At 37.7% G+C, this 18,956-nt stretch overlaps 2 protein-coding genes across 2 annotated transcripts; one reads left to right on the top strand and one right to left on the bottom strand.

Moving 5' to 3' along the window:
- Positions 1-3,248: 3,248 nt before the first annotated feature.
- On the top strand, positions 3,249-8,466 carry LOC110908263 (bifunctional TH2 protein, mitochondrial). Its single transcript, XM_022153179.2, has 7 exons — positions 3,249-3,693; positions 4,347-4,455; positions 5,536-5,817; positions 6,481-6,919; positions 7,211-7,477; positions 7,560-8,155; positions 8,240-8,466. The coding sequence occupies exons 1-6, from the start codon at positions 3,512-3,514 to the stop codon at positions 7,973-7,975; spliced, it is 1,695 nt and encodes a 564-aa protein (XP_022008871.1). The 5' UTR covers positions 3,249-3,511; the 3' UTR covers positions 7,976-8,155; positions 8,240-8,466.
- Positions 8,467-10,191: 1,725 nt separating this feature from the next.
- LOC110908262 (scarecrow-like protein 32) lies at positions 10,192-12,044 on the bottom strand. The gene has a single exon (XM_022153177.2). The coding sequence runs from the start codon at positions 11,828-11,830 to the stop codon at positions 10,451-10,453; it is 1,380 nt and encodes a 459-aa protein (XP_022008869.1). The 5' UTR covers positions 11,831-12,044; the 3' UTR covers positions 10,192-10,450.
- Positions 12,045-18,956: the final 6,912 nt, after the last annotated feature.

Genomic DNA, 18,956 nt, shown 5'->3' with positions numbered 1-18,956 from the left:
ATCGAATCTTTTCGATGATGTCATAGATGGGGTCACACTGGATTCATCGTTTTATGAAAACGATGTGCACTACAAATACGAGTATTATCTTGTTGATGGTATATATCCGGAGTGGCCCGTCTTGATAAAAAGTCTTTCTTTCCCTGATGATGAAAAACAATTACAAGAAAAAAACATGAGTCAACAAGAAAAGATGTCGGACGAGGCTTTGAGGTGTTAAACAAGCGATTGACTATCATTGCCCAACCATTGCCTAGAACATAAAAACAATGCGAAACATAATGTATGCTTGCGTTATATTACATAATATGATTTTGGAGGACTCGAGCCGAGCTATTTATTTCGAGTATGATGAAATCGTGCAGCCGAAGAACCCAATCCTAACTTATGCCGAGAAAGAAAAAAATCCGCCTTAAGATACGAAAGAGAGACGTACATTTGGATCTCCGGTCGAATATGGTCAAACATCTTTGGTTGGATCACATGCTAAATAACGAAAACGACAACGATGACGACGACCCACAATATGCTTTTTTTATTATTTGGGTTATGTAATTTTCTTTTTTTTTTCTAAACTCAGTTTTTATTTTTATTTTTTAGTTGTTTAAATTCTTTTTTATTTTTTATTTGGGAGTAATTTACATCATATAAATAACTAACATCTTGGTGCATGGAGGTCTTGTACCCTATGTTTAGGGTGCTTTTCAAAAAAAAAGTTAATATTACAATTTTAATCTACAACTATTTGAATTTCTACTTTTAACACAAAAGTTTTCATCTTTTCAATTTAACCTCACAACAATTTACTTTCAACTTTGGTGCCCTACACTTTTTATATGTGGCAAATTTTTCGTTTCACGTGTTGTTCTAGATTTTACGAGGTAACATGGTGCTACGTGCGTGTGTGGTTCAACGTTTTTACGTTTCGTTTTACGCTTCTTTTTAGATTTTGCGAGTTAACATGGCGCAACATGCGTGCGTAGTTCAACGTTTTTACGTTTCGTTTTACACTTCGTTCTAAATTTTGCGAGTTAACATGGCGCAACGTGCGTGTGTGGTTCAACATTTTTCTGTTGTCTATTTTTCCCACTTGACAGGTTCGCCACAACACGCAGGTCCTAAATGGACTTAGTTATTATTTTATGTATTTTACATTTCGGTCGAATTTCTTCGCAATAACACACCCCAACTTTAATGTTGGTGGTTGCTGGCGAGGTATGACATTAGTGCTATTTGTCACAGTTTTACGCCCCCACTGCAACACGGGGGGCCTTAATACTAGTTTATTTATTATTTAGTTCTAATAGAATTAAAAATAATGATTGCGGGAGCTCTAAACCATACTAGGGACTTTATTCGGAAAAGACAATGAAGCCCCTTATCCTACATAGAGCCTGCGTGACCATGAGGTGTGACAATAGACCTTCTAGGGGGCTTCAGCCATACCTTGTAGCCTAAAAAGTTTTTACTAAATGTATTTTTTTCACACATCAGTCGTTTTACTAAAAAGAAAAGATGATGATTATTGTTATTGTTGTTAGGGCATAGATTTTTATAGTTAGGGATCATGTATCCTGAAGCGCAGTCTGGATCACTTATCCTTAGCTGATGGTGCAGAAACTCGGAGGATCAAGGATCCTTAACATTACTTATGATTTCTAACAATTGTCACGTTTTTAATGCTTATACACAGGCATGGTTGCAAAAGTCGCTAGGCGCTCCCTAGTCAGTCGACCGGGGAGTTGAGAGTACTCGGCCTAGGCTAGAGGTGTATAAAAAAAACCGATTTTAAAACCGAAACCAGGAAAAAAACTGAAACCGGGTTTTTTTTAACCGGTTTTTTTTATAACCGGACCGGTTTTATAACCGAACCGCCGGTTTGTGACCGATTACTAATCTTGATCTGAAAAACCGGTTAATAACCGAAACCGGTTTTAAAAAAACCGGTTAAAACCGGAAAACCCCGTTTTTTTTTGGGAAAACCGGTTAAAAACCGGTCCTAACCGGTTACACCGGTTATTGTTTTGGACTTGAAAAACCGGTTAGTAACCGAAACCGGTTATAAAAAAACCGGTTTTCGTTTTCAGTGAAAAAAACCGGTTCGGTTAATAACCGAAATCGGTTTTTGAAAAAAACCAATTTGTACACCTCTAGCCTAGGCGGAGAGTACTCGAACATGTTAAATTATAAAGAAATTAGTTTTTGGAAATTAAATACATGTCAAATAACATAAATTTACTAATATCTATAACAAAATACGTGAAAATAATATTCATTCTTTAATATGATAGGCATAGAAATTATGTTTTATTATTTTTAAAGTCAAATTCGGCCCAAGTTGACCTACTAGATACGATTTTGGCCTCGGTTGACCGTGTTTGACCGATTACGAGTAATTAGGCGAAGTCAAAGAAAGTCGCCTCGGCAGCCTACCTTGTAGCGACTACTCGGGGAGTACTCGGCCTTGGAAACCTTGTTTTAACCATGTACACAGGTAATGGACGACATAGACTTAGTCTTTGCTGGAATCTCGTCGAATATGCTTCATATAGAGCACGTGCTTGATGAAAAATAACCGTTTTGGAGAACATGGGTGACTTGCTTATTTTTCGGAAAGTTAGTTACTTGATATTTCCTATCTTTAAAGGGGAAAATGAGCTCATTTTAGGCAGGAGTCGAATACAACACACAAAAACACATAACACTCTCATACTCTCGCAAACCACACCCTAGATTCCATTGTATTGAGCTCGTTGTCTTCGGAAGTTATACAAGGATCATTATTATTGTTTGTGCAATATACTTGGTGATCGGTAGTTTCCATCACTTGAGGTTTTTTATGCCGAAGATCTCATAAAAATCAAGGGCTTTTTCCTCGTATAAACCTCTGTGTTCATCGTTGTTTACATTTCATACTTTTTCACACATTCGTTCATCATACTAAGAACTCAACCTCACAAAAATCAGATTTGATTACATTATTCTTGTGTGATTTTTGACCAAAACAATTACTATTATTATTATTATTATTATTATTATTATTATTATTATTATTATTATTATTATTATTATTATTATTATTATTATTATTATTATTATTATTATTATTATTATTATTATTATTATTATTATTATTATTATTATTATTATTATTATTATTATTATGTCTATGTCAATCAAAGGCAGCCCCCTGGTCAAAGCCCAAATCCAAAAACAAAGTGGAAGACCACTTTACACTTTTCATTTTCCAATTTCTCCACCCAAACAACCCCCCGCCCAACTTCTTCCTTTTGACTCCTACTGTTACACTCCTTTCCTACATCTTTTTATACCCCAAGATTTAATTCCCTAATAAATTCCCCCAAATTCTTGTTTCTTGAACAAACAAACCCACTTTCACAATTTCAATCACTACTCTTCGATCTGCCATCTTTAATCCAAATAAAGAAAACCCTTTTCTCTAAACGTTCACGATCACAAAACCCAGTTACAGTTTTTCAGAATTCCATCAATGGCGGCAGCCACGACTGAAGAAGGAACCGCTAAGAAGTTCTGGGATAAGTTTAGTAAAGAATCGATTTTGACGCTTTATACGCCGTTTGTTGTTTCTTTGGCTTCTGGGAATTTGAAGGTTGATGCGTTTGGGCATTATGTAGCACAGGATGTTCAGTTTTATAAATGCTTTGCTCAAGCGTAAGTGGAATTGGGTTTCTTGAATTGACTCATTTGGGTTATTGAATTGTGTTTGATTTTATGTTTTTTTGGATATGAGGAATTTGTTCTTGAATTGGCACATTTGCCCATTGGGTAAATGAATTGTGTTTGATTTTTGTATTTTTTGAAATATGAATTAGCAGAGGAATATGTTCTTAAATTGCCCCATTTACCCATATGGGGCATTGACTTGTGTTTGATTTTTTTATTTATTTTTTTTGTTTTAGATAGAATTAGCAGAAGAATTTGTTCTTGAATTGCCCCATTTGCCCATATGGGGCATTGACTTGTCTTTGATTATTATTATAATTTTTTTTTTTTTGGTTTTTGATAAGAATTAGCAGAGGAATTTGTTCTTGAATTTCCCCATTTGCCCATATGGGGTTTTGAGTTGTGTTTTATTATTTATTTATTTATTTATTTTTTCTGGTTTTAGATATGGATTAGCAAGGATTTTGTTCTTGAATTGGGGCCCATTTGCCCATTGGGGGTATTGAACTGTGTTTGATTTTTGTGGATTTTTTATTTTATTTATTTTTTGTTTTTTAGATATGAATTTGTTCTTCAAGTGCCCCATTTTGCCCATTGGTGATATTGAGTTGTGTTTGAATCTTTTTTTTTTTCGGATTTAGATACGAACTGGCAGAGGATTGCGCAGATGACGATGATGCTAAAGTTTCCATTGTTGGATTACGAAAGAGGGTTCTTAAAGAGCTTAAACACCATGACTCTTTTGTCCAAGTAAGACCTCACTATACTTTATGGGTTGGGTTCTTTATGCAATTATTGTTTCTATGATAGATTTTAATTTGCATTAGGCTAAGATTCTTGATGTTGGGTTCCCTGCATTTAGTATTTTAGTTAGGTAGCCAAAAATATTATTAACATTATCTTTGCCAAATTGTTTTTCCCCTTGTGGTCTTAATTCAATTTTTTAATCATTTATGTTGGTTAATTTATGCATATTGGACTAAAGTGGTGTGCTGTGAGAGTGTACAGTCACAGTGTTCAGTTAGGTAATTGACAAAATGTGAAAGTACACCGACTTTTATATCTATCTTTCGTATCAAGAAACATTGACGGATGAACAACTAGCCAAAAGTTGATATGAGCTTTATTGATTAGGAAATATAATAAACATTATCTTTGCCAAATCGATTTTCCCTTTGTGGTCTTATCCACTATTTAATCATTTATGTTCGTTAGTTTACGCGTGGGTCAGTTTTTGCACAATTTAACCTTCCGCTTTTTTAACCAGATTATGCAGTTTTTTTTTTTTTTTTTGTATTAAAAATGGCCCAGACGAGAGGTGAAAACAAAAACCTAACTGTCGCTAACTTCGCTATAGCCGCTATTAACAACTATGCTTGAACGTTTAGATTAACGTCTAATCAAGTTTATTTGCGTTAGGCTAAGAATTTTGATGTTAGTTTGGTAGCCTTGAATATAAACAACATTATCTTTGCCAAATTGTTCTTCCCCCTTGTGGTCTTATCCAATATTTAATTATTTATGTTGGTTAGTTTATAGTTTATTCTTATTGGACTATGGCGGTGTGCTGTGAGAGCATATATATAATAATTACATATTGTTCAATTAGGTATTTATAAAAATGTGAAAGTAAATCGACATTTATGTCTATTTTTCTTATCCAGATGTTATTTTCTTCTTCCATTAGCTTTTAATAAAAGTCGGGACCTTTTTTCAGTCTTTTTAGACCATTATATCAACAGATAATTTGAAAATGAAATTGCCTTTTACAATATGACATTTGCATTAAAATTTATGGTTTTAAAGAATTTATGTAATTTGTATATGTAGGAGTGGGGTCTAGACTTGTCAAAAGAAACTACACCAAACCCTGCAACTACAAAGTACACAAATTTCGTGTTGGCAACCGCGTCCGGGAAAGTTGAAGGCGTAAAAGGTCCCGGTGAACTTGCCACTCCTTTTGAAAAAACAAAAGTTGCAGCGTATACGCTTAGTGCAATCGCTCCTTCTATGAGGCTCAATGTTTTTCTTGGTAAGGAGCTTATGGATTTTAATGGTGATCAACACCCGTACAAGAAATGGATCGACAAGTACTCCTCTGAAGCTTATCAGGTCTGAATTTTTCCGTCTTAGTTTGACTTTTGAGGTCAAAGTGGTTATAGCTCTTGTAAAGATTTACTCAAGATATATTCATAGAATGTTTGTAGATGTCATTTTGCACATCTTTGTGTGACATGGGTCGAAAAATACTATACATTAAGATCAGCCTTAATTGTTTTTCTGTAAAATGGATTATTAGTTTAATAAAAACTTTTCTTCTCATATTTAATCTATTAATTATTTACAAAATAAAAAAGAAGACAAAATAGTGTCAGCAAGCATAGCTGTTAATAGCGCTCATGTGTCACTATCTGATTTCGGCGCCTCCATAGCAGGATTTTAGTTTTTTTTTTGTTAAATATACATATAAAACAGCATATAAAACAGCGTATTTGGATATAATATACATATAAAATATTTTCGAAATTTTCTTCTAGTGTGTTGCTAAACATAAAATAGCGCCCACTATTTCATCGCTATCGCTACGTAGCGTATAGGTAGCTTGCTGCTATCGTCAGCTATTCGCTATTAACAACTATTTCAGCAAGTATGAATCGATTATTTGACCCGCTACGTAAAGCAATTATTTTGTGATTTTTTTTTTTGTTTAAATAGATATGTCCCTATGAAACTGATACTTGATTTCTGGTTTAATATATGTTTTGTCACATTTAGGCAGCAATGCTCCTGACTGAAGATGTGCTAGACAAGTTAAGTGTTTCTTTGACGGGCGAAGAGCTTGATACTATGCAAAAACTTTATCATCAAGCATTAAAACTCGAGATGGAGTTCTTTCTATCTCTGCCTGTTGATCAACAGACGGTTCTTCCATTATCAAAGCAGCATGTTTCTACTGAACACCGTCTTACGATATTTTCCGATTTTGACTTAACATGCACTGTGGTGGATTCTTCTGCCATTTTGGCTGAGATTGCGATTGTTACTGCACGGAAATCAGATCAAAGTCAACCCGGAAGTCAAAATCAACCGGAAAGTCAAAGTCAAATTGCTAGGATGTCCTCGGCTGACTTGAGAAGCACATGCGAGTTACTCGAGAAAGAGTATACAGAAGAGTATGAACGGTGCATAGAAAATATGCTGACCAATCAGAAAGGTACAATCGTTTATTGTAAGTGATTGTTTGGCATTCTTATAGGGGTGTCTGGTTGTATGTGACGGTGTTAAATGTTTAATTGGGTTGTGTTTAATCTCAAAACTTTTGCTAAAAAGGTAACACGTCAAATGGGTCAAACGGGTCAAATAGGTTAAAAGTTGCTCAAAGTTCATTTATGCAAATGTACGTGACATTAACTATTATAAAAGTTGGACAAAAATAGTTTGCGGGTTGGATGGTTTTATATGATTTTTTTTTTTTTTTTTTTTTTTTTTTATGGTGGTTTTGCAGCTGAGGAGTTTGATTACGAGGGACTGAAGACGGCACTTGAACAACTATCAGAATTTGAGAGAAGGGCGAACAAGAAAGTGATTGAATCCAATGTACTCAAGGGTTTGAATCTTGACGATATTAAACGTGCCGGTGAACGCCTTATTCTTCATGATGGTTGCATGAGTTTCTTTCAAAGCATCACCAACAACCAACATTTAAATGTAATTGTTCACGTTCTATCATACTGTTGGTGTGCCGATCTTATTCGGTCTTCTTTCTCTTCAGGTATATGATTATTGTGACTCCTAAGTTATCTTATACGTCAAACCTATCAATAAAAATTCATTATTTTTCATCAAATGAACAGGGGGCATACCCACAATGAATGTACACGCGAATGAGTTCTTGTACGAAAACTCTCTATCCACTGGCGAAATCATCAAAACGATCGAGACCCCTATTGACAAGCTTCAAGCTTTTACCGATATTCTTAAAAATAGCGTCGAAAGTGACAAAACAAATCTGACGATTTACATTGGTGACTCGGTTGGCGACTTGCTTTGCCTTCTAGAAGCTGATATCGGCATAGTTATTGCTTCAAGTTCAAGCCTTCAAAAAATCGCAACCCATTTTGGTGTTTCGTTTGTTCCGTTATTTTCTGCTTTAATCAAGAAACAAAAAGAGCACGTCGAAGGAAGTGCGTTTGGTTGGAAGGGGTTATCGGGCCTTTTGTATACGGTTTCTAGCTGGGCTGAAGTACATTCTTTCATCATCGGTTCTTGAAATGGATCGTTTCTTCTGTGTAGTTATAGAACAAAGAGGACGCATCTTTACATATAACAGAATGAAGATGCAACTTGTCATGGCTGCTGATTTTAATATGGGCCATATATTTTCATAAATCTCGTGTTTTTTCATCTCAAAACAGGAATTTCTGCTTGTATAATGAATGTCGTCAAGCGGGTATGAATCTTTTCGTGATCTTGTTGACTTTTTGTTTGACTTTTTTCTGCTGTTGTTGACTTGGTCTGATGTTGGTTCTTGCAGGCAGAGTGTTTCTGTTGCTGAGATGAATGGTTTCATAAGCTTGAAGGGTTTATTTTCATAATTCAAGTTTTTGAATTTTTTTTTTTTCAGATTTTGATTCGATTTTTTGGCTGGTAAATATGTGAATCCTGTGATGAAACCTCTGGAAAACCTACAATTGCACATCAGATGCTATTTTTCTATTGATATGGTAATGCTGGAAAAGTTGATATAATGATTTTTACTTCCTTTTTGTTTATATAGTTTTCTAGAATTACAGAATAGGGGAAGGTTTAAATGAAAACTACTAGTTAATGCGAAAACTCGAAAACTAACTAAAACAGACTAAAAAACATACCAATTTTTTTTTTTTTTTTTTGCATACCAATTTTCACTATTTTAACTATATAAAAAAACTTTTTTTCAAAATTTTTTTTTTTTTTTTTGTAGTGCACATGTGTAATAAATAGTACACATGTGTATGTGTACTACACATGTGAATTATTATACGTGTGCACTACAAAAGAAATGTTTTTTTTTTTTGAAAAAAAGTTTTTTTTATATACAAAAACTAGCGATTTTTAATAAAAAAAATTGAATTTTTTTTTGTGTGTTTTTTTAGGTTTTTTTTAGTTAGTTTTCGAGTTAAAAGTGGTTTTCATTTGAACCATCCCCTTACAGAATATTATTCTAAGTTTAACAACTTAACGAAGTGTCCCTTGCTCTCTTTAGCTAGCATAATAATGATAAATGCTAAAATAATTTGAACTTTTTTAACTGTTAAAACTGACATGACTACCCGACACGAAGAACACTGAAAATTTAATTCCTACTTGGATTTAAATTCGGATCTCGTCAACTGAGGTGGTGTTTGGTTTTAGAGTATGGAATTGGGGGTATAGATTTGAATATTTGATAGTGTTTTTAAGTATGTTTGGTTTAAGAGTATGGGTTGATACCCATCAAATTGGGTATCCTTCATACCCACCAAACGGATGGGTTTAGAAACCTAGGATTAGAATCAAATACAAAGGATCCTAATTGTAAGAAGTGTAAGAAGGATTTATAGAGTGACAAGTGTCCAATAACCTAAAAAAACCCACTACACAAAAAAACTCACTACAAAAAAAAAAAAAAAAAAAAAAACTTAGACATCCACCACCACCAAAAACCTAACCCCCCCCCCCCCCCCACACACACACATCACCCACCCTAAAAAAAAAATTTTTTTTTTTTTTTTTTTTTTTGCCGAGGGAGTGGGGGTGGGGGTTTAGGTTTTTGGGTGGGGGTGGGGGGTGGGTGTTTAGTTTTTTTTAGGTTTTTGGGGGTGGGGGGGGTTAGGTTTTTTTAGGTTTTGGGGGGGGGGGGGTTAGGTTTTTTTTAGGTTTTTTTTTTGGGGGGAGGGGGTAGGTTTTTTTTTAGGTTTTTGGGGGGTGGGGGTGGGGGTGGGGGTGGTTAGGTTTTTTGGGGGTTTTTTGTGAGGTATAGTTTTTTTTTTTTTGCCGGGGGGGGGGGGGTGTTTAGGTTTTTTGGTTGGGGGGGGGGGGGGTTAGGTTTTTGGGTGGTGGGGGGGGGGGGTGGGTGTTTAGGTTTTTGGTGGTGATGTAGTGGGTTTAGTTTTAGGTTATTAGACACTTGTCACTCTATAAATCCTTCTTACACTTCTTACAATTAGAAGACTTTGTAGAATAACTTGACCCTAGAAACCTATATCCATTCTCATTCATTAATTCATGTAAAACCTCATAACCATAGTGATGAACCAAGGTGGTGTTTGTTTTGAGATTTTTGAATTTAGGTATGTCTGGTTAAAAGGTATTGGTAATATTTTGATACCCATCAAATAGGTATCCTTCATACCCACCAAGAGGGTTTGATTTAGCAACCAATATCTATTTCCATTCAGTGGTGTCAAATCTCAAAACCATAGTGATTCTTGAATGAACAAAATAATAATACTAATGATAATAAGATAGTAGTAAAGTAAAAGTACATGACTATATTAATAGAAATAAGACATAAAGCATGTCAAAACCTACTTAGCTCTAAACTTCTTGAAATAAAAAAGCTAACAAGCATGAGAAAAGAAAGAAACATTTCTGCTCATTTTGCAGCTTTCTGACTACTGAAAACAACAGACACTTATAACTTAGTCACTTTCTTCTCAACCCTACCTCTATGGAGGGTTCAACAAGCTACCTATGTACATTTGACCACCACCCCCAACATCCATTAATATGGTGTTCTAATGGTGTCCAAAGCTGAGTTCTTGGGTTCTGCATGCTCCATTAGTTGATCTTCAAACCCATATGAAAACCATGCAGTTGCATACACTGAGTTATGACCCTTCCATGTGAGCACAATCATATCATCTTCTGTCTTCATTCCCCAACCACTTGCATGTTCATCTAGCAAGAACTTCACTTCACTAAGTGTGTCTTCACCATATGGCACACTGAAAAACCCTAAATTTTTCATTCTTTGTGAGAGTTTAGCTCCAGATTCTAGTCTTTCTATCCTTTGTCTCCCTTCGAATCCGATGATGTTTTCGATCTTGTGACCGATATCCGCTTCATACTCCATTCTTTGACTACTATCTTTTGGCAAGAAAGTTTCTAATGCATCAAAGGGTATCCACAAGAAGTTAAAGCAAGTGGTGATTCTTGATGCTAAACTCGATGATCCCAGATCGGAATCTTCATCCACGATTGTTAGTATACGAGGATTTAAGCTTTTAATTAGTTCAAGAAACGAGTCCTTTGACAAAGATGTATCGGGCATGTAACGAAGCCAGTTTTGGCAGTTAATAACCAACTCCTCATCATCTTGGACAAGGTTTGTTTGGGTTAAAAGAAATTCATAATTAAAATTGATGGAAGATTCTTCAAGGGACGGTGAGACTTCAATCACATTAAACTCAAACGGAACGTTTCTAAAGTTGGCGAAATTAGTTAACCGAAGACCTACTTCTTTGGCTAACACGTTAACAAATGGAGGCACGGAAGGCCTCCAAGAAGGAACAGATATACGCAGGCTAGGAGGCCCTTCGGGCCTCTTAGCCAGCGCGTCGATTAGGGTTGGCCATTGCATACAATGAGTGATACTAAAGTCCAAAATATGAACTTTAGAGCAGCCTTGTATAGCTTTAAAAATAGCACTATTTGATGCACAAAAACCAAACCTATACCAAGGGATAAGATCAACATAGCCAGCCAACTGAGTAACACTCATAAGTCTCCTTTGAAATGCACTCCTTCCACCATTAAAACTCATGGGTGTAGGGCAAACCCTAGAAGCCCTAGACACAAGTGCCCTTAAAAACCATGATGCAAGCCTTTGGTTAGGGTCACCAGAAGATGAAGCCACGTTGTTTAGAACCCACATGACTTGTTGAGCCGAGTTGATATCGCTGTTTTCGAGGGCGTTTGCGCAGTGCAAAAGAAGCTTTTCGATGCAGGCTCCATCAAGGTTGCCTAAGCAGCCTTTGAGTGCAACTGAGAGTGGATTTTGGTGTGAGTTGAAGAGGGTTGGATTTGATAAGGAAGTTGAAGATGGGTTTGGTCTAAGTTCGGCTTTCATGTCTATTTGGGAGATGGATTGTGATCTGTACATGTAGAACGTTCAGATCAAGTTGTTGTTATGTTTCAAAGATATATGCTTGAGTGGCAGTCGATATATATTAGGATTTGATTTGGAAAAACATGTTCAGAGTTTTAGGTGGGGAGAGATTTGTGCTATCATGTCTTGTTGTATACATGTAACCGTATATATATACACACACATGCACTAAAAGGTTGTGTACAGTCATCATTTATAAAAATAGAATAGAATGAGAATTAATTAATATAAGGATGACATTTTTGTTATCAAACCTTGTTAAAGTTAGTTGGTTTATGTTAACAACCCATGATGCATATATATTATGGCAAAAGATCAAATACAAATAATCTTAAGATACTAAACATACAAATTGAAGGAAAACCCAAAAAGACAAGGTGGCATTTTTGTAATTACCACCAACTATCAAAGTTACAACCAAAAATACCTAAAAAAACACAATTTTTTTTTTAACATTTTTTATTAAAAAATCGCTACATTTCGTTAGCAAAAAAAAAAATTTTTTTTTTTGCTGCTACTAAAAGTAGCGATTTTTTAATAAAAAATGTTAAAAAAATAAAATAAAATAATTTGTGTGTTTTTTTTTATTTTTTTTTAGGTTTTTTTTGGGGGTGGGGGGAGTGGTTAGGTTTTTGGGTATATTTGTAGAGTAACTTTGATAGTTATTGATAACTACAAAAATGCCACCTTGTCTTTTTGAGTTTTCCTTCAATTTGTATGTTTAGTATGTTAAGATTATTTGTACAAGAACTTTACCCTAACATATTATATAGTCTCTCTCTCTCTCTCTAACTCATACAACGCTGTGTTTGACTTTGTAATTAAGGAGTTTGTATGAACATTTAACAGTCTAACTTTACTTATGATTCACCGTTTTTATAAGTTTTGATTGATTATATAATTAAGGTCACATTGTGTGGCACTCATTTTAGAATTTTGTTTACAACTTGTGTGCGTATTGCTTCCAACACAATATCTACTTAAATGCAGTGGCGGATCCAGCCAGTTTTTTCACTGGGTTCTTTTTTTCAAATCATAGAAGGTTTACACTACAAAAAACGTTTTTTTTTTTTCCAAATCATACAAAGTTTACACTAAAAAAAACGTTTTTTTTTTCCAAATCGACTGGGTTCCTGGGAACCCGTAAAAAGGCTCTAAATCCGTCCCCTGCTTAAATGTACGTGAATGCCTCTAGCTCTAAAACTCAAGTATGTACATGTTTCGCAAATGTTTTTTTTTTTCTTTCATAATTGACATGTGTGTGCGTATAAGAACATTTAATACATAATAGTGTAAAGTACGAAAACCACAGAACTTTAACTATGTTTCATGTCATATATACCCCTGCTAAATCTTTTTTTTTTTTAACGGCCAACAAATTAATTCCGAGCACTCTCGGGACACCCACTAGACAAACGGAGTACTCCGAGAGTAACCCGAGTCGTCCACCACCAATTCCGGGGAAAACCCAGTAACCCACCCGTCCATAGGCATGACGGTAAATTACCAGTAAAACCCATTTGACTCAAGGATCGAACTCAGGTTTCCCTGTGTCTCCTATCACTGTCCACCAATGCCTCACTCTTTTTTTGCACCAAATGGGAATTGAACTCGAGTCTTCAAAGAACTCAAGTCCTTCTACCACTTGAGCTAGAGGTCATTGACTACCCCTGCTAAATCTACCAAATTATTGTGAGCATACATATTTTTACGTGTGAGGAAGCAAAGGAATTAATATGTGAGTATCATGTTTTAGACTTAGGTATGATGTTTTGGGTTATTTTGATAACAATTTAAAACACAATACAATGTATTATCGGCATGCAATTTAAATACACTGTTTCACATTTAAAAACACTACTAAACGTTCTTGGCATGGTGTTTTAAATTGTAAGCATAGAATTCATTGCATTGTGTCTTAAATTGTGATGTTTGGTGTTTTTCTTGCCAAACATCCAAAAACAGCATGCTTAAGTCCAAAGCATGATGACTACATGTCAATTCCTATGCATTCTCACGCTTCTCACGAAAAATGTCATTTTTACTGGAACCTAAGACTATGTACATACATATAACAGGTAAAGGTTCCTCTACAAACATGGGCGGAGGATAATGGTGGCCCAGGGGTGCCCTAACCTTCGTTGATTTTTCCTTCGTAGTGTTAGTTTTACCAAGAATTTTTGATTTTTTTTTTTTTTTTGTAACGTAAAACATTGATTTTTTAATAGTACGGCCCTCACCGATTTAGATTTTGAGAGTCTGGCCCTTAACAAGTATTTGTTCAAGCTTCGCCTCACAAGTATCTACAAATGACATTTTTCCTACAAAGTGTGAGAAATCTATGTATTCATTATGTTTTAAATTTTAGACATGATGTTTTAGATTCTTTTAGCATAGTATAATATATAAAAACATTAAACGCCATAAAATATATTCTAGACATGAAATTTAAAATACAATAAGAAGAAAGTTAACAAGAATGTTTTAAATTTAATGCCTAGAATACATATGATTGTATTTTAAATTGTTGTATTTATTATTTTTCTATATTATACCATACCAAAAGAATCCAAAATACCATGTCTAAAACTTAAAACACAATATGTACTTATAGATAGACTCACTATATATAATCCTTGTGTGACCTTAACCTTTTTTTAGAAAAATGATTTTTCTCGTTATGATGCACAATTTTATTTAAAGTGATGCTTAAAGAAAACTAAAAATCAACTTAAATATCTACTTTTTTACTTTATCTCAATGACTTAAATAATATATGTGTAACCTTGTGCCTTAAAAAAAATATATGAAAACGAATTTTTGAACTTGATGCACATGCAATATTTGTTTATATGTAAGGACCCATTCTCATCTTTCTCACGATAATTTGCAAACATACTTGTGGGTATATATATAAATGTTTATAATGCATGGTTAACTTTTAAGAAAATATTCCTGTGTATATCAAACATGCTCGCAATGTCCACTACAATGGACAAATGACGACTGCAAGTGCCGCTACATACACCTAAACCGAACAATTGTTTGTCAAATACAAAACCAATCTATCCATAACAATAATATTCCTACTGAGGAAAATGTACATATATAAGAAATCAAAAAATAATACTTTGCAAATTCATGTCACCATTACTGAAGAGGTATGGTCCCAATTCCCTGCCTACATGGTAGGGACCACACCACTTTTGTGCACACAAGGCATCCACGTCACCAGAACATTCTAGAAGCATCCAGAAGACGTCTAGGCGGTTCACAGCTAGCATCAAAGATGCTTTGCCCAACATAAAGGACAACACGTGTCACCATTGACAGAAGGCCACATAGGCCTGCGACAATCCAGGGAGCAGGGCTGACATGACCAGTACGAGGTACCCAGCACAGCCGAATACAAGGACGCCACGTGTACCACTACACCCTCCGCGACAGAGCAGACCAAGAGGATATTCCTCTTGGTCGGACAGCTGGCGCGCACCCACAGCTGGCACAACTGCTTCCTCCTTCTTCACCCTCCGGCTATAAATAGGACCCTTCATCATTCAGGTTCAGGATCTTTGGCTCTCCTTACTCACTCCATACACACACTGTTTTATTCCTCTCAGGGCAGTACTTATTCTCACGCCGGAGCCTGGTTAAGAGGGAAAACCCCCTTCTCCCCTCTTAACGAGACTAACGGTGTTTTACTGTTTGTAGATCTCAGGCCACCGATACGAGCAAGAGAAGAGGTTGAACCCATAAGTGAAACGACCCTCTTGGTTATCCTTGTGTTAACCATTGTTTCAACATTGGCGCCATCCGCTTTTTTGCAAGACCACTCTCACCTCTTTTTCTCTTCTAAAAAACACTCGTGAAAATGGCAGACCAGAATCATTCACACCCAGCTGATGGAGAAGTTTCTTCCTTTGAACTCGTTTCGGACACGGCACACGTCCAACGGGGTCAAAGGAACGAGACCATCCAAGAAGGTCAGCTGAACAACGAGTTTCCATCCATTTTTGGAAGTGCGTCCAGGGCTGTTAGCCAAACCACAACTGGACCCATCTTCCAAACACCAGCAAGAATCATCACTCAAACCACAAACGGAGCTGCTCTCCAATCTCCAACGGGGATATTACACCAAACACCTCCGCCGATGCAGACTGTAAGCCATGGACCAGGCCCTTCTGCTCCATCGGAACAAGCACAACTCAACTACTCTGCACTTTTAGGGCTACCCGAGGGAAAAACTCTAGCTTCCTGGTATGCCGAACAAATGGCGTCCATAAACCTCGTTTATACGCAGCTCAGCGCACAACAAGCCTTGCTCCAAGCACAGGCTAACCAATCAGCATTCGTAACTCCACAACCAAGGTCTCTGAGTACACACACGGCTCAGCAGACAAACGCGTGGAACTTACGACCAGAAAGAGAACCAGTGCAAAATGTAAGAAGACCCAGCATACAAGACACGCGCGATACTTATGCTGAAACAGAGAGCAACTTCGTTCAAACCTCCAATCTACAACGAAGGCCGATCCAAACCCGTTTGGGCGCGCGCAACATGAATACGGAATGGGAAGAAGAGGAAGACGACCCAACTTATAAGGGGGAATCCACAGTGTTTAGCAGACTTCCTCCGGAACACGAAGCATACAAACCAACCAAGCGCGCGGGGTACAACCCCAAAGCAGAGCATGATTACACCTTGAGCTATCGTCCTGAGGACATGGCTGAAAATTCAAAGTTTATCCGAGAAATCGCATGCGCGGCCATCGACAAAACGAAGTTACCGCACAACGTGGGCAAATACAACGGGCTGACGGACCCGGACGATCACCTCCAGGTGTTTAAAGGCGCAGGAGCAACAGGCGGTTGGAACTTACCAACATGGTGCCACCTGTTTGCTCAGACATTCGTTGGCGCAGCGCGCATTTGGTTCGACAACTTACCAGCTGGCAAAATCAAATCATGGGTCGACTTCCGAGAGAAGTTCCTAGCACACTTCTCTCAGCAGCGAAGACAAGCCAGAGACCCAGGTGACTGTTTGAACATATGGAGAAAAGACTACGAAAGCGTAGAAGATTTCATTACGAGGTACAACAAAGAATGCTTAGAGATCGGAGACATACCAGAAAAGATGATGCGCGCGCACTTCATGCGCGCGGTCAAGTGCGATGACCTGGTGAAACGAATCAAAGGGCGAGATGGGGGACCCAAAGATTGGGAAACCTTCATTGAAGCAGCCAAGACTATTGCGCAGACAGACAGGCAGCTGACCGGTGATGATCACCGTCAGCGCGCGCATAATCACAATGACCGAAGCAACAGAAGGGGCAGAAACCAACCCTGGAAGGCATCCGCACACAGAGAAAGGAGCCCTCCACGGGAAGACGCACGCCATACTATCAACCAGATAGCCCATCGAAAAGAAGTTAAGCGAGAAAACAGAGAAAAACAGTGGACCCCACTGACTAAAACACCCTCCGAGGTTCTGGCTACAGAAAATCACCAGTTCAAACCACCCTTGCAGATGCGCAACAAAAGGGGTCAAGACCCAAATCTCTTCTGTGAATTCCATAAAGATACGGGCCACTTGACCAATGACTGCTTTAGCTTAAAGCAAGAAATCGAAAGAGCTCTAAGAGACAGAAAGCTCAGTCACTTAGTCAAGGGAGGAAAGCGCGATTACCGCCAGATACAACGAAGAGACGAAGGTCCAGACAACAAGAAGCTCAGAAAGCTAGAAACTCATATGGTGCAAGGAGGTCCACGGCGACCAAGGAAAAACTACAACAAGCGCGCGCAGGATGATTCATGGCGTGAGAAGCAAGTGGTTTTCCCAGTTGTCAGGGGAGGCCCGAGAGAAAAGCGGCCAATAGTCATCCCAGGGGTGATCGGCCACTACCAAACAGATTACATCTTTATTGATCCCGGGAGCACCGCGGACATCATATATGAACAGTGCTTCAATCAATTTGACCAAGAGGATAAGGCGCGCCTAGAACCAGTCGATTACCCACTAACTGGTTTCTGCAACGAGGCCGTCTTTCCCCTAGGACAAATATCATTCCCAGTATTGCTTTCTGATGGGAGAAATTCAAGAACCGAAGAAGTCACATTCATGGTACTACCGGCACATTCAAGACATGACATCCTCCTAGGAAGAGAATCCCAAGGAGATTTCAGCATGATCTGTTCCGCACCACATTCTGCCATAGGTTTTCCAACCGAAACAGGCATCGCGTTGATATACGCAAGCAAAGAAGTACTAGCAACAGATGAAATCAGACCGGCAAAAGCAAGCAAACAGGCACCGCGCATGGAAGCAGAGAAATGGGTATTGAACAACGCATACCCAGAACAAACAGTCACCCTGGGCCCAGCCATGTCTGATCTAACCCGCGCGGCGCTGGAAAAATTACTACACGAAAACATGGACGTGTTCGCCTGGACTCCGGCCGATATGGTTGGCGTTCCACGGCACATCGCAGAACACCGGCTAAATGTCTCAGAAGATGCAAAGCCAGTAGTGCATGCTAAACGACACCTGGGGGATATCAAACATGATGCAATGAAGGAACAAGTGTTGGAACTGCCAAACGCAGGTATCATCAGGGAAGTCCGATACCAAACATGGGTAGCAAGCCCAGTAATGGTAAAGAAACCGAATGGCAGTTGCCGAATGTGTGTCGATTATAAGGATCTGAACAAAGCATGCCCACGTGACTGCTACGCTTTACCAGATATAGATGAGAAAATCGATTCTTTGGCAACATTCCGGTGGAAATGTTTCTTAGATTGCTACAAAGGGTATCACCAGGTCCAAATGGCCGTTCAAGATGAAGATAAAACCGCATTCCGCACGCCAACGGGGCTGTATTGTTACACCAAAATGCCGTTCGGCTTAAAAAATGCAGGTGCAACGTACCAAAGGTTGATGAACGAAACATTCAGTGACGCCATCGGTAAGTACGTCGAAGTGTACATGGATGATCTGGTAATCATGAGCAAGGAGGAGAGCGCGATGCTGGCAAATATCCAGAAGACCTTCAACACACTGCGAAGCGTAAGCATCAAACTGAATCCAGCAAAGTGCTCATTCGGAATGGAAGAGGGAAAGTTT

Source organism: Helianthus annuus, chromosome 14, assembly GCF_002127325.2.
Source record: "Helianthus annuus cultivar XRQ/B chromosome 14, HanXRQr2.0-SUNRISE, whole genome shotgun sequence".
Classification (NCBI taxonomy): domain Eukaryota; kingdom Viridiplantae; phylum Streptophyta; class Magnoliopsida; order Asterales; family Asteraceae; genus Helianthus; species Helianthus annuus.
The sequence above is the reverse complement of the archived record's forward strand: the minus strand, read 5'-3'. Positions and strand labels throughout refer to the sequence as shown.